The sequence below is a fragment of the Electrona antarctica genome (genome assembly GCF_951216825.1).
Source record: "Electrona antarctica genome assembly, chromosome: 13".
Taxonomy (NCBI): domain Eukaryota; kingdom Metazoa; phylum Chordata; class Actinopteri; order Myctophiformes; family Myctophidae; genus Electrona; species Electrona antarctica.
Window position 1 is genome coordinate 5141093 of NC_136794.1, and position 16148 is coordinate 5157240.

A 16148-nucleotide genomic window follows, 5' to 3' on the forward strand; every position below is an offset into this window, starting at 1 on the left:
CAAACAGCTAAACTCTTCAACACATTAACACTTAGACACAACATGTAGATCAAATGTGTGAAGTGATTAAATGTCAGTTTAAACACATAATATCAATAATAAGGTCAACAGTACTGTATGTAGTAAATCCCTTCAACTGTTATGATGATAGAATATTTTCTGATTGTGAGTCAGATCATAATAGTGTTAATGTTTTGATTTTGTCTCAATCAGAATGTTTAATATTCTAATATGAAATATAAAGCGTTGACAGAGCATACAATGATTGTTTAATTTTACGCTCTCAAGAGATCTATAAGGGTCCATTTGGTTACCAACTCTCCATCATTTAGGTGGGGTCGTGGGACCACCGTCACCACCTGGAACCCCCTCAAGGACCCCCTCAAGTTTACCAGCAACATGATTGGCAGTGGTGGAAAAAGTAATCAATTGTTTTACTTGAAGTAAAAGTATCAATACTGCAATGTAGAACTACTTCGTAGTAAAAGTAAAAGTCCGGAATTCAAATTGTACTTGACTAAAAGTACAAAAGTATTTGCACCAAATGTACTTAAATTACCAAAAGTAGAAATAACTCACAATGCAGAATGCCCCATTTCAAGTTTTCAAATGTATAAAATATTTAGAAAATAGCAGATCTATACAAGCTCACAATGCATTGCATCGCGGCCCATTGTGAGTGTGTACATCAGCTATTTTTAAATGGCCGAAATGTATATAGGGCTGAAGTGGTTACTGTATGATTTGTAATAATAATCAAAATCTACAAAGTAACTATAGTAACTAAAGCTTTCAAATAATTCTAGTGGAGCAAAAGTACAACATTTGCCTCTGAGATGTACAGTAGTGGAGTAGAAGTAAAGGTATTGGAAATTGCAAATACTCAAGTAAAGTACAAATATCTCAAAATTGTACTTAAGTACATTACTTAAGTAAATGTACTTTCCACCACTGATGACTGGAGCTGCTCATTGATATGAAACTGACTGCGAGTCACTGTTATAGAGTAGTATCACTATGATAGAGTCCAATACTGTAATAGTTGTTGACCTCATTTACATTTTACATAAATAATAATGCATAATGTATAAATAATGTATACTTGGGAAGCTCATGAACGTAATAAATTGTGGGATGAGCTTGTATATCTGCTATTTTTCAATAGCTAAAGTATAACATAATAATGCTTAAAACACCAAAAGGGGTTCCCGTCCAGAATGGGTTAAGAATTACCTTTGGGGTTATCTATGCAAAGTACACAAACAATCCATTTAAAGAAACGTTAGACTTTAAAATCTCAAGCAATAGCGAGAATAAGATTTAACACTTGAACGCAGAAATCCACATTCAGTGGGAACATTAATAAAAATAACAGATCTACAAGCTCACAAAGCGCTGTGAGTTTGTAGACCTGCTATTTTTTAACGAAGAGATTTGGTGTAGAGGGGAAAAGTGGTCCAAGTACAGAGTTAACTCAGGTCTGTTTCACGATGTATAGACTATAGAGGATTTCATTGGTTTAGACTCCTTCAGTTTGTATTCTGCTATAGAGAAAACCTGATGTAAATCTGAAAACACATTGGAGGCCATGAAGTAGAATTTATTTGATACTCACCAAAGCCTAGTTCACGTTGACATTCATCAGTCATGAAAAGAGAAAACACATGGTTGGAATAGTTAGAAAACTGATCCTTCACAAACAGAAAGATGACTAATAATTAGCAAATTGTTAAGGAACCTGAAATATGAAATGCAATAATGGAATAGTTTAAAATCAGTGGTAACCAACCTTTTCAAGCCCAAGAGCCCATTTTATTCCCAATTGTAAGCCATGCTCTACCACTAAAATAGGCTATGTTTAAAAAAACACTTTTTTCCCCCTTTTTTTCTGACAGGCTCAATGCATGTGCACATGCATTTGACCCAAATTAAATACACATCCACACAAAGACTATAGTTTAAATAAGAATAAATACTGATAGTTATATAATCAATGCCAAAATATTAAGACAAATGTATTTTTCCATAGTCAGAGTAGAGTAGTCACTGCTTGCCTGTGCAGGTATAATAGTGAGTGAGAGGCTGTTTAGCTCTGTGGGTTTTTATACCCTAGTTCTGTTCTGATATGCATGGCTATTATGCACAAGTCAAGTTGTGCATCACGGGGATAGCGGTCAAACAAGAGAACAAACAAACTCTGCAGTTGATGGCCGATACATGTCTGGGGCCGTCAATGCAAACTATTCTAAATCCACGTTCTGTGTATTGGTATACTGGCTGCCTGTCAGTCTGACACCCGCTCACTCCGGGATCTACTTGAATGGCTCGTGCGAGCTACTGGTAGCTCCCGAACCCCTGGTTGGTTACCCCTGGTTTAAATGAATCGACTATCTTGATTATTATACAAGATAAGACGTTGCTTCATATATCATAATGATTCAGCATTCTATTTTCAACATTCTAATTTCATTTGTGAAGTGACTAAATATGTACTTAGAGACATAAATTATATTAAGGTTGAGTGTATTATAATACACGTATAAGGCGTTACAACACTTGTTGTATAATGTTTGTAATTATGCATAACAACTTATAACAAGGTTTATGAAGTATTGTAACGTATAATCATATAATTTGTGCTGGTCATAATGCATTATAAACTCAGTGGAACTGCACATTATAACTACCAGGTAACACTTTACTTAAAGGTCGGCTCTACAAGATAGAGTCCCAAATGTGTGAAGTGATTAAATGTCAGCTTACAACTTGAACCCCAGCATCCCTATTCTGAATGGAACGTTTGTCAAAAATAGTCGATCTACAAGTTCACAACGTGTCGTGTTGCGACGCATTGTGAGCTGGTAGATCGGCTATCTTTGGTGTAGTGTAAAAAAGAGCGTACCAAGTACAGTTGCAACTCAGGTCAGTGTTACTAAGAGGGTTTAAATGTCTTCTTAGTTTACCAGCAACATGACTGGCAGTGGTGGAAAAAGTAATCAATTGTTTTACTTAAGTAAAAGTATCAATACTGCAATGTAGAACTACTTCATAGTAAAAGTAAAAGTCCGGAATTCAAATTGTACTTGAGTAAAAGTACAAAAGTATTTGCGCCAAATGTACTTAAATTACCAAAAGTAGAAATAACTCACTGCAGAATGCCCCATTTCAAGTTTTCAAATGTATAAAATATTTAGAAAATAGCAGATCTATACAAGCTCACAATGCATTGCATCGCGACGCATTGTGAGTGTGTACATCAGCTATTTTTAAATGGCCTAAATGTATATAGGGCTGAAGTGGTTACTGTATGATTTGTAATAATAATCAAAATCTACAAAGTAACTAGTAACTAAAGCTTTCAATATATATATATATATATAATATCAAACTCTTCATTTAGACCGTATGGGGCCATAGTGTTAAGATTATAAATGTGGAACATTTCTCTTTGGAGTAGGCGGCGCTCCTGATTTCCCCCTCTGGGGGGTTTGTCCACTTTTCCGATGCCTATATAGCGAAATTGGCTAATGTTGTGGCCAGCTTACTTGAAATGTGGGGTTACGCTCGTCCCCGCATCTAATATTGGAGCGATGCTCGCTCATGTGGGTACGGAGGGCTCGATTAGTTTTGCCAACGTATCCCAAGCCACAGGGACATTTAATCAGATAGATCACATTAGTGGAACTGCATGTGATCACCCCACGGATCTGTAGTGATTTACCACTGTGGGGATGCGTATATGTCTGACATTTGGTAGTGAACCCACACTGTGCACAGTTACCGCACCTAAAGTTCCCCTCGGGAATATGATCTAAAACTGTACTTTGTTTCGGCTCAGGAGTATAAGATCTGACCAGCTGGTCTCTTAAATTTGGAGGGTGCTTAAATACTACTACTGGGGCTTGTGTGACCACAGTGTTCAGCCTAGGGTCTGACTGGATAATATGCCAATGTTTAGAGATTCTTTTTTATAATTCAAAACCATAGGAGAGTATCTGAGCACACAGAAGGGAGCATTAGCCTTTTTGGTTTTAATTTTGGGAGCGAGGCATTCCTCTAATTGTGTCTTGTTTTTAAAACGGTCGGCAGCGACATCCAACCATTCCTGCTTATACCCTCTTTCTAAAAGTATTTTGGTGAGATCTGTAGCTTGTGCATGATAACCAGCATCTGTGCTGCAAACCCTTCTAGCTCGATGAAATTGGCTAATAGATAAACTTTTAACCAGATGAGTAGGGTGAAAATTGTCCCCTCGTAAAATAGTGTTTCTGTCTGTGGGTTTGCGATACAGATCTGTCTGTATCGTGTTATCATGTTTGATGACCAACACATCCAGAAAGCTAATTTGTGTGTCACTGAACTCCAGCGTAAATTGGAGATGTTCGTTCACAGCATTTAAATAGGCATGAAATTGTGAGATAGTTTCTGCCGTACCAGCCCATAAAATAAACAAATCGTCAATGTAGCGTCGATATAAACGAATGTTGGAATGATAAGGGTTAACAGTAGGATCTAGCACAAACTGTTGGATTTGTGAGATTTTTGGACAGAATCTGGAGGAGTAATATCAAAAAATTTGTTTTACAAAAGTCGGCCTCCTGGTGGCGCTTTAAAAGGCAGATGCGGAAAATGCAGGTCAAAGGTTTGTCCTTGGCCTCTAGGGAGTGTGCATGCAACGTTTCACGGAGATCGGTGCAGTTTTAGGTAAAACACTTGTGAAAAGCTGCCTCATGGTGGCGCTATAACAGGCCGTTCTGGAAAATGTGGGGCAGAGGTTCATCGTTGGCATCCAGGGAGTGTGCCTCATGGTGGCGCTATAACAGGCCGTTCTGGAAAATGTGGGGCAGAGGTTCATCGTTGGCATCCAGGGAGTGTGTGTGCAAAGTTTGGCATCGACCGGGTTAACGGTGCCGGAGATTAGCTGGTAACAGACGGGCGGAAGGACGGACACACACACACACACACGGACACACACACACACACACACACACACACACGGACGGACGGAGTGCAAAAAATACTCTCTCCCCATGTCTTCGGCCTGGTGGAGACAATAAGGACTGTCCACAGGTGTGAGTAGGCCTACTTGTCACTGATTTGTATCTGCCCCACTTATACCTCTATATATACCTGTACTATACTGTATGCGTTGATATATCTAATATACCTGACGAAGGCAACAGAGGCTGAAACATTGTTTTTGGTAAATAAAGTTTTTGGGGAGCTTTCAAAACGGTGTGCACTTTTTCTTCCTTTTTCAGTCTGTTCTTTTTTGTTCGAGCACCCGCTGAATTTACCCGGGATGTGCGTGCACCTCCTGACCACTTTAAGTTACTGTAATTACACATCAGGAGGACATGAAGTAGAATATGTTTGATACTCACCCACTAGTAGATCATCACATTCATGATTGAAAAGAAAAACAAAACACATTTGTTTAGAAAACTGCGATTTTAAACAGAGATGATTTTACAAATTGCAAAATAACATGGAGTAAGACCTGCTACTGTTTCTGCTCATCTTTAGATAGTGTGTATCTGTAATATTTACAAACAGCTAAACTCTTCAACACATTAACACTTAGACACAACATGTAGATCAAATGTGTGAAGTGATTAAATGTCAGTTTAAACACATAATATCAATAATAAGGTCAACAGTACTGTATGTAGTAAATCCCTTCAACTGTTATGATGATAGAATATTTTCTGATTGTGAGTCAGATCATAATAGTGTTAATGTTTTGATTTTGTCTCAATCAGAATGTTTAATATTCTAATATGAAATATAAAGCGTTGACAGAGCATACAATGATTGTTTAATTTTACGCTCTCAAGAGATCTATAAGGGTCCATTTGGTTACCAACTCTCCATCATTTAGGTGGGGTCGTGGGACCACCGTCACCACCTGGAACCCCCTCAAGGACCCCCTCAAGTTTACCAGCAACATGATTGGCAGTGGTGGAAAAAGTAATCAATTGTTTTACTTGAAGTAAAAGTATCAATACTGCAATGTAGAACTACTTCGTAGTAAAAGTAAAAGTCCGGAATTCAAATTGTACTTGAGTAAAAGTACAAAAGTATTTGCGCCAAATGTACTTAAATTACCAAAAGTAGAAATAACTCACTATGCAGAATGCCCCATTTCAAGTTTTCAAATGTATAAAATATTTAGAAAATAGCAGATCTATACAAGCTCACAATGCATTGCATCGCAACGCATTGTGAGTGTGTACATCAGCTATTTTTAAATGGCCTAAATGTATATAGGGCTGAAGTGGTTACGGTATGATTTGTAATAATAATCAAAATCTACAAAGTAACTAGTAACTAAAGCTTTCAAATAATTCTAGTGGAGCAAAAGTACAATATTTGCCTCTGAGATGTACAGTAGTGGAGTAGAAGTAAAGGTATTGGAAATTGCAAATATTCAAGTAAAGTACAAATATCGCAAAATTGTACTTAAGTACAGTACTTAAGTAAATGTACTTAGTTACTTTCCACCACTGATGACTGGAGCTGCTCATTGATATGAGACTGACTGCCAGTCACTAGTAGTATCACTATGATAGAGTCCAATACTGTAATAGTTGTTGACCTCATTTACATTTTACATAAATAATAATGCATAATGTATAAATAATGTATACTTGGGAAGCTCATGAACGTAATAAATTGTGGGATGAGCTTGTATATCTGCTATTTTTCCATAGCTAAAGTATAACATAATGCTTAAAACACCAAAAGGGGTTCCCGTCCTGTATATTGTTGTGTATGTAAATAGCTGTGTATATGTATGTTTATGTGTGTTTATATGCAGCTTATTTATATGTATGTTTATATATATGAATATATAGGTGAATTTATATATCTAAGGACAACATGAATGTATGCACTGTGTAGGTAGACAGATGTCCATCAGTCTACAACACGTGCACCTAAATATGCAAATGGACTCCATGGGTAGGGCTCGACAAGCCTATGGCCTATATTTTACATCAAACAATGTAAAATATAATGGTCATTCACTGTGAAGATGTATAAGATCCATTCAGTTTGTCTTCTATGAGTGTGAGTATGTGATATTAATCTGAAAACAACTCAGGAGGACATGAAGTAGAATATGTTTGATACTCACGCTCTAATAGATCATCACATTCATCACGATACATAAAAAGAAAAACAAATTTAGTTAGAAAACTGCGATTTAAACAGAGATGATTTTACAAATTGTAAAATAACATGAAACATGACATTAAATAAAATAATATTCAATGTCAAAATAGTAATAATCTGTCAGAAATATAAATCATCTTGACTAATTCCCTGACTGTTATCTTAAATGACACTATAATCTTGTACAGTATATGGTACTGTATGCAGTAAGATCTGCTATACTGTTTCTGCTCATCTTTAGAAAGTGTTTATCTGTAACATTTACAAACAGCTAAACACTTAGACACAACATATAGATCAAAATGTCTTATAAATCCTAAAAGTTTTCTGAGAAACCTATGTTTCTATGTCAGTGGTGCTCAACCTTTTTCATGTCCCCCAGAATTATCTGTATTTGTCTGCGGACCCCCATCTGAATAAATGTTTTTCCAGGGACCTCCCAGAAGCAAAGATTTGAGTTAAAAACGTTCGCTCTGAAAGAATATATTATTCAAAGATTTGAGCCACATTTTCATGATTTAAAAAAAATATCAGATCTACAAGCTTATAGCGTGGCACTCGATGCCACGCTATGAACTTGTAGATCTGCTATTCTTCAATAGCTAAAGTATAACATAATGCTTAAAACACCAAAAGGGGTTCCCGTCCAGAATGGGTTAAGAATTACCTGTGGGATTTGAGGTTATCTATGCAAAGTACACAAACAATGCATTTAAAGAAACGTTAGACTTTAAAATCTCAATAGCGAGAATAAGATTTAACACTTGAACGCAGAAATCCACATTCAGTGGGAACATTAATAAAAATAACAGATCTACAAGCTCACAAAGCGCTGTGAGTTTGTAGACCTGCTATTTTTTACCGAAGATATTTGGTGTAGAGGGGAAAAGTGGTCCAAGTACAGAGTTAACTCAGGTCTGTTTCACTAAGTATAGACTATAGAGGGTTTCATTGGTTTAGACTCCTTCAGTTTGTATTCTGCTATGGAGAAAACCTGATGTAAATCTGAAAACACATTGGAGGCCATGAAGTAGAATTGATTTGATACTCACCCTTGACTAGTTCACGTTCACATTCATCATTCATGAAAAGAGAAAACACATGGTTGGAATAGTTAGAAAACTGATCCTTCACAAACAGAAAGATGACTAATAATTAGCAAATTGTTAAGGAACCTGACATATGAAATGCAATAATGGAATAGTTTAAATCAGTGGTAACCAACCTTTTCAAGCCCAAGAGCCCATTTTATTCCCAATTGTAAGCCATGCTCTACCACTAAAATAGGCTATGTTTAAAAAAACACTTTTTTCCCCTTTTTTTTGACAGGCTCAATGCATGTGCACATGCATTTGACCCAAATTAAATACACATCCACACAAAGACTATAGTTTAAATAAGAATAAATACTGATAGTTATATAATCAATGCCAAAATATTAAGACAAATGTATTTTTCCATAGTCAGAGTAGAGTATTCACTGCTTGCCTGTGCAGGTATAGTAGTGAGTGAGAGGCTGTTTAGCTCTGTGGGTTTTTATACCATAGTTCTGTTCTGATATGCATGGCTATTATGCACAAGTCAAGTTGTGCATCACGGGGATAGCGGTCAAACAAGAGAACAAACAAACTCTGCAGTTGATGGCCCGATACATGTCTGGGGCCATCACTGCAAGCTATTCTAAATCCACGTTCTGTGTATTGGTATACTGGCTGCCTGTCAGTCTGACACCCGCTCACTCCGGGATCTACTTGAATGGCTCGTGCGAGCTACTGGTAGCTCCCGAACCCCTGGTTGGTTACCCCTGGTTTAAATGAATCGACTATCTTGATTATTATACAAGATAAGACGTTGCTTCATATATCATCATGATTCAGCATTCTATTTTCAACATTCTAATTTAATTTGTGAAGTGACTAAATATGTACTTAGAGACATAAATTATATTAAGGTTGAGTGTATTATAATACACGTATAAGGCGTTACAACACTTGTTGTATAATGTTTGTAATTATGCATAACAACTTATAACAAGGTTTATGAAGTATTGTAACGTATAATCATATAATTTATAAGTGCTGGTCATAATGCATTATAAACTCAGTGGAACTGCACATTATAACTACCAGGTAACACTTTACTTAAAGGTCGGCTCTACAAGATAGAGTCCCAAATATGTGAAGTGATTAAATGTCAGTTTACTACTTGAACCCCAGCATCCCTATTCTGAATGGAACGTTTGCCAAAAATAGTCGATCTACAAGTTCACAACGTGTCGTGTTGCGACGCATTGTGATCTTGTAGATTGGCTATCTTTGGTGTAGTGTAAAAAAGAGCGTACCAAGTACAGTTGCAACTCAAGTCAGTTTTACTAAGAGGGTTTAAATGTCTTCTTAGTTTACTAGCAACATGACTGGCAGTGGTGGAAAAAGTAATCAATTGTTTTACTTAAGTAAAAGTATCAATACTGCAATGTAGAACTACTTCGTACTAAAAGTAAAAGTCCGGAATTCAAATTGTACTTGACTAAAAGTACAAAAGTATTTGCGCCAAATGTACTTAAATTACCAAAAGTAGAAATAACTCACTATGCAGAATGCCCCATTTCAAGTTTTCAAATGTATACAATATTTAGAAAATAGCAGATCTATACAAGCTCACAATGCATTGCATCGCGACGCATTGTGAGTCACATCAGCTATTTTTAAATGGCCTAAATGTATATAGGGCTGAAGTGGTTACTGTATGATTTGTAATAATAATCAAAATCTACAAAGTAACTAGTAACTAAAGCTTTCAAATAATTCTAGTGGAGCAAAAGTACAATATTTGCCCTCTTAGATGTACAGTAGTGGAGTAGAAGTAAAGGTATTGGAAATTGCAAATACTCAAGTAAAGTACAAATATCTCAAAATTGTACTTAAGTACAGTACTTAAGTACTTACTTTCCACCACTGATGACTGGAGCTGCTCATTGATATGAGACTGACTGCCAGTCACTGTTATAGAGTAGTATCACTATGATAGAGTCCAATACTGTAATAGTTGTTGACCTCATTTACATTTTACAGAAATAATAATGCATAATGTATAAATAATGTATACTTGGGAAGCTCATGAACGTAATAAATTGTGGGATGAGCTTGTATATCTGCTATTTTTCAATAGCTAAAGTATAACATAATGCTTAAAATACCAAAAGGGGTTCCCGTCCAGAATGGTTTAAGAATTACCTGTGGGATTTGGGGTTATCTATGCAAAGTACACAAACAATCCATTTAAAGAAACGTTAGACTTTAAAACCTCAAGCAATAGCGAGAAGAAGATTTAAACACTTGAACGCAGAAATCCACATTCAGTGGGAACATTTACCAAAAATGACAGATCTACAAGCTCACAAAGCGCTGTGAGTTTGTAGACCTGCTATTTTCAACGAAGAGATTTGGTGTAGAGGGAAAAAGTGGTCCAAGTACAGAGTTAACTCAGGTCTGTTTCACTAAGTATAGACTATAGAGGGTTTCATTGGTTTAGACTCCTTCAGTTTGTATTCTGCTATGGAGAAAACCTGATGTAAATCTGAAAACACATTGGAGGCCATGCAGTAGAATTGATTTGATACTCACATGAGCCTAGTTCACGTTCACATTCATCAGTCATGAAAAGAGAAAACACATGGTTGGAATAGTTAGAAAACTGATCCTTCACAAACAGAAAGATGACGAATAATTAGCAAATTGTTAAGGAACCTGAAATATCGAATGCAATAATGGAATGGTTTAAATTAATGGACTATCTTGATTATTATACAAAATAATAGCTTGCTTCATATATCATCATGATTCAGCATTCTAATTACAGTTACTGTAATTAAAAAAGGAAGAATAAGTCTGCACACCGTTTTGAAAGCTCCCCAAAAACTTTATTTACCAAGGGGAAAAACACAACGTTTCGGCCTCTGTTGCCTTCGTCAGGTATACTAGATAGCAACGCATATAGACGCCTTAACAGACGACGTCACACTGATAAGAAACAGCATGCGCGTGCATACCGGCAGCAGAAGAACCCTTCCTCTCATAAGATGCAATGGAAAAGTTCTAACTGCACTCACGTGTAAAAAATGCCCCATTAAACTTTCAGATGCTGTTTTTCTCCCAGTGTGGAGGAAGAATGATTTGATTGATTGATTGAAGAATTTATTAACAGTTTGCAGAATTACAGTACATTTCAAGCACAAACTCAATACAAAGGCTGTTAACTGTGAGTGGACGACCCAATTAGACATTACACTTGTTTCCAATAGGGTCCACCATGTTCAAATCATCAAAACATTTAGAGACGTACAAATAGACACTTCTATAGACAGAACAGGAATTCATCATAAAGGAGGTAAAAAGGGAAAAGAAACATATACAGTGAGGGGAAAAAAGGGGTGGGCAGTGGGGGGGATTCACGTTCAGCTCCGTTAATTTGTTTGTTTTCCTTGGAGGAGCTGCGTTGGGTCCCCAAGTCGGCTCCGTGGCCGTACCTTGAGTTGGCTGTGTGGCCGTGACCGTGAATTAGGATGATTAGGATTTTTTATTGTATTCTCTCACTCTTGAAATATATAATCCATTGGTTTCTGTTGTGTGTGAACAATAATAGCAATTCAAAACAGTTGTCCTCAAAACCACATCTCCAGTCGCTGTCATAAGAACGGGAGGTGCGCTCGCTCATGATCACGGCAGCAGAGACTGTTTACGCACCTGCAGCCCATAAACTATAATGTATGCTTCGTCCCGCGATGGTGTCGCGCACGCAGACCTCTACACTCACAATAGTCGCATCCGCGATGCGATGTGAGCTTGTATATCAGCTGTTCTCTGTGCGCAACACTGTTGCGCTTTGAAGTATAACTGTCTCGTAGGGTGCATCTCACTAGCCAACACACAAGAGGAGGTTGAATGGACTGAAACCAGCGCTCCCCAAAACAACAGGTTTGGAGATCTGTTGGGAATTGATTACATGAAACAGTCACCCGTGCGCCCAGTCCCAATGTTTGTAAACAAATAATTGGTCTATAGTACAGGTATATATAGAGGTATAAGTGGGCAGATACAAATCAGTGACAAGTGACAGGAAGGAATCATACACACATACAAACATCATATCAATACCCGATCTAAGTGTAAACACAACTCACTGGGCTATACAGAGAGTAGCCTACATAATGCATTGTCATTTCCATATTAAAAACACACTTAAAAAAGACAAGACCAAAAACATACATATTTACATTTACAGGAATGGTTTGATATCAAACTCTTCATTTAGACCGTATGGGGCCATAGTGTTAAGATTATAAATGTGGAACATTTCTCTTTGGAATAGGCGGCGCTCCTGATTTGTCCACTTTTCCGATGCCTATATAGCGAAATTGGCTAATGTTGTGGCCAGCTTGCTTGAAATGTGGGGTTACGCTCGTCCCCGCATCTAATATTGGAGCGATGCTCGCTCATGTGGGTACGGAGGGCTCGATTAGTTTTGCCAACGTATCCCAAGCAACAGGGACATTTAATCAGATAGATCACATTAGTGGAACTGCATGTGATCACCCCACGGATCTTTAGTGATTTACCACTGTGGGGATGCGTATATGTCTGACATTTGGTAGTGAACCCACACTGTGCACAGTTACCGCACCTAAAGTTCCCCTCAGGAGTATAAGATCTGACCAGCTGGTCTCTTAAATTTGGAGGGTGCTTAAATACTACTACTGGGGCTTGTGTGAACACAGTGTTCAGCCTAGGGTCTGACTGGATAATATGACAATGTTTAGAGATCCTTTTTTTAAATTCAAAACCCATAGGAGAGTATCTGAGCACACAGAAGGCAGCATTAGCCTTTTTGGTTTTAATTTTGGGAGCGAGGCATTCCTCTTGTGTCTTATTTTTAAAACGATCGGCAGCGACATCTAACCATTCCTGCTTATACCCTCTTTCTAAAAATCTGTTGGTGAGATCTGTAGCTTGTGCATGATAACCAGCATCTGTGCTGCAAACCCTTCTAGCTCGATGAAATTGGTTAATAGGTAAACTTTTAACGAGATGAGTAGGGTGAAAATTGTCCCCTCGTAAAATAGTGTTTCTGTCTGTGGGTTTGCGATACAGATCTGTCTGTATCGTGTTATCATGTTTGATGACCAACACATCCAGAAAGCTAATTTGTGTGTCACTGAACTCCAGCGTAAATTGGAGATGTTCGATCACAGCATTTAAATAGGCATGAAATTGTGAGAGAGCTTCTGCCGTACAAGCCCATAAAATAAACAAATCGTCAATGTAGCGTCGATATAAACGAATGTTGGAATGATAAGGGTTAACAGTAGGATCTAGCACAAACTGTTGGATTTGTGAGATTTTTGGACAGAATCTGGAGGAGTAATATCAAAAAATGTGTTTTACAAAAGTCGGCCTCCTGGTGGCGCTTTAAAAGGCAGATGCGGAAAATGCAGGTCAAAGGTTTGTCCTTGGCCTCTAGGGAGTGTGCATGCAACGTTTCACGCAGATCGGTGCAGTTTTAGGTAAAACATGTGAAAAGCTGCCTCATGGTGGCGCTATAACAGGCCGTTCTGGAAAATGTGGGGCAGAGGTTCATCGTTAGCATCCAGGGAGTGTGCCTCATGGTGGCGCTATAACAGGCCGTTCTGGAAAATGTGGGGCAGAGGTTCATCGTTGGCATCCAGGGAGTGTATGTGCAAAGTTTGGCATCGACCAGGTTAACGGTGCCGGAGATTAGCTGGTAACAGACGGACGGAAGGACGGACACACACACACACACACGGACACACACACACACACGGACGTGCAAAACATACTCTCTCCCCATGCCTTCGGCCTGGTGGAGACAATAAGGACTGTCCACAGGTGTGAGTAGGCCTACTTGTCACTGATTTGTATCTGCCCCACTTATACCTCTATATATACCTGTACTATATGCGTTGATATATCTAATATACCTGACGAAGGCAACAGAGGCTGAAACATTGTGTTTTTGGTAAATAAAGTTTTTGGGGAGCTTTCAAAACGGTGTGCACTTATTCTTCCTTTTTCAGTCTGTTCTTTTTTGTTCGAGCACCCGCTGAATTTACCCGGGATGTGCGTGCACCTCCTGACCACTTTAAGTTACTGTAATTACACATCAGGAGGACATGAAGTAGAATATGTTTGATACTCACCCACTAGTAGATCGTCACATTCATGATTGAAAAGAAAAACAAAAAACATTTGTTTAGAAAACTGAGATTTTAAACAGAGATGATTTTACAAATTGTAAAATAACATGGAACATAACATTAAATAAATAAATATGCTATGTCAATAGTAATAATCTGTCAGTAATATAAATCATCTTGACTAATTCCCTGTTATCTTAAATGACACAATAATCTTGTACAGTGGTATGCAGTAAGACCTGCTACTGTTTCTGCTCATCTTTAGATAGTGTGTATCTGTAATATTTACAAACAGCTAAACTCTTCAACACATTAACACTTAGACACAACATGTAGATCAAATGTGTGAAGTGATTAAATGTCAGTTTAAACACATAATATCAATAATAAGGTCAACAGTACTGTATGTAGTAAATCCCTTCAACTGATTATTTTCTGATTGTGAGTCAGATCATAATATTGTTAATGTTTTGATTTTGTCTCAGTCAGAATATGTTTAATATTCTAATATGAAATACAAAGCGTTGACAGAGCGTAAAATGATCGTTTAATTTTACGCTCTCAAGAGATCTATAAGGGTTCATTTGGTTACCAACTCTCCATCATTTAGCTGCAGGACCACCTGGAACCCCCTCAAGGACCACTAGTGGTCCCCGGACCACTGTTGTATCTCCATATTTAAACTTTTCATAAATTAATGCCTTACTTCATCATACTACAATGTCACACAACAATTGCAAAAATAGCCGATCTAGCCTACAAGCTCACAATGCAGTTTGTAGATCGGCTATGTTTGCTAGTTCCACGCACGCACCAACGAACGCACAACAGGAACGCACACACGCACGCACCAATGCACGCACACACCAACGCATGCATGCACGGGCACACGGGCGTACGCATGCGCGCACACACACACACACACACACACACACACACACACACACACACACACACACACACACACACACACACACACACACACACACACACACACACACACACACACACACACCAGTATATGACATCTCCTGAAAAGTAAAAGTTTTGGACATACAGGGTTTCCACCCGACGGAGACAACATCAGGGTTAATGATAATGTACAGTGACAGTACCGTATAGGTCACTTACATGCTAATCCCACAGCAATCTCCTCCACCTGTTCTCCATGTTGGACCTGACAGATGTAAACTCCATTATCTGTCCCTCTGTAGTCTCTTAGTGTCAGAGACCCGTTGCCTTTCTGCAGCTCCAGGATGTCCAGGGTCAGTCTGCCCTCGTAGCCCCTCCCCTCGATCACCTGCCCATTCTTACACAGGTAAATGCACTCTGACTCCTTAAACCAGCTGACTGTCATGGAAGTCATGTCATGGCTGGTCTCAGGAGAGAGGTGACAGGAGAGGCGGACATCTCTACCTCTAGAACCAAAAGCATAGCCTTCAGTGTTGAGTTGAAAACCACCTGGAGAAATATGAACACAAGTAGTTTACATGTGTAGCCAAGCTGTATAATAGCATCCTTAAGACGCTGGTACTTAAGCACCTTGGTAAGGAATGACTCTTCCTTACCAAGGATCCCCATTAGCTGGTGGCATAGCAACCAGCTAGTCTTCCTGGGGTCCACATAAGAATAAACATTACAGTAGACATACAATTACAAATACACATTTGTTAAAAAGTCAGTATTCAACTTACATTAGTTCAGATAAAATAAAAATAAAAATTGCTAAGATTACAAGTTAGAGCATGAAAACTAAAAAACG

The 16148-nt window shown here is 38.1% G+C and overlaps 1 protein-coding gene across 1 annotated transcript in view; it reads right to left on the reverse strand.

The window, feature by feature from the left end:
• Positions 1-16148, reverse strand: part of LOC306935588 (uncharacterized protein) — a gene marked incomplete at both ends in the record, with an annotated part of 35926 nt that overhangs the window by 16165 nt on the left and 3613 nt on the right. The window contains one exon of the mRNA XM_079518686.1: positions 15518-15847. Coding sequence (XP_079374812.1) covers positions 15518-15847 — 330 coding nt within the window. The remainder of the gene's footprint in view (positions 1-15517; positions 15848-16148) is intronic.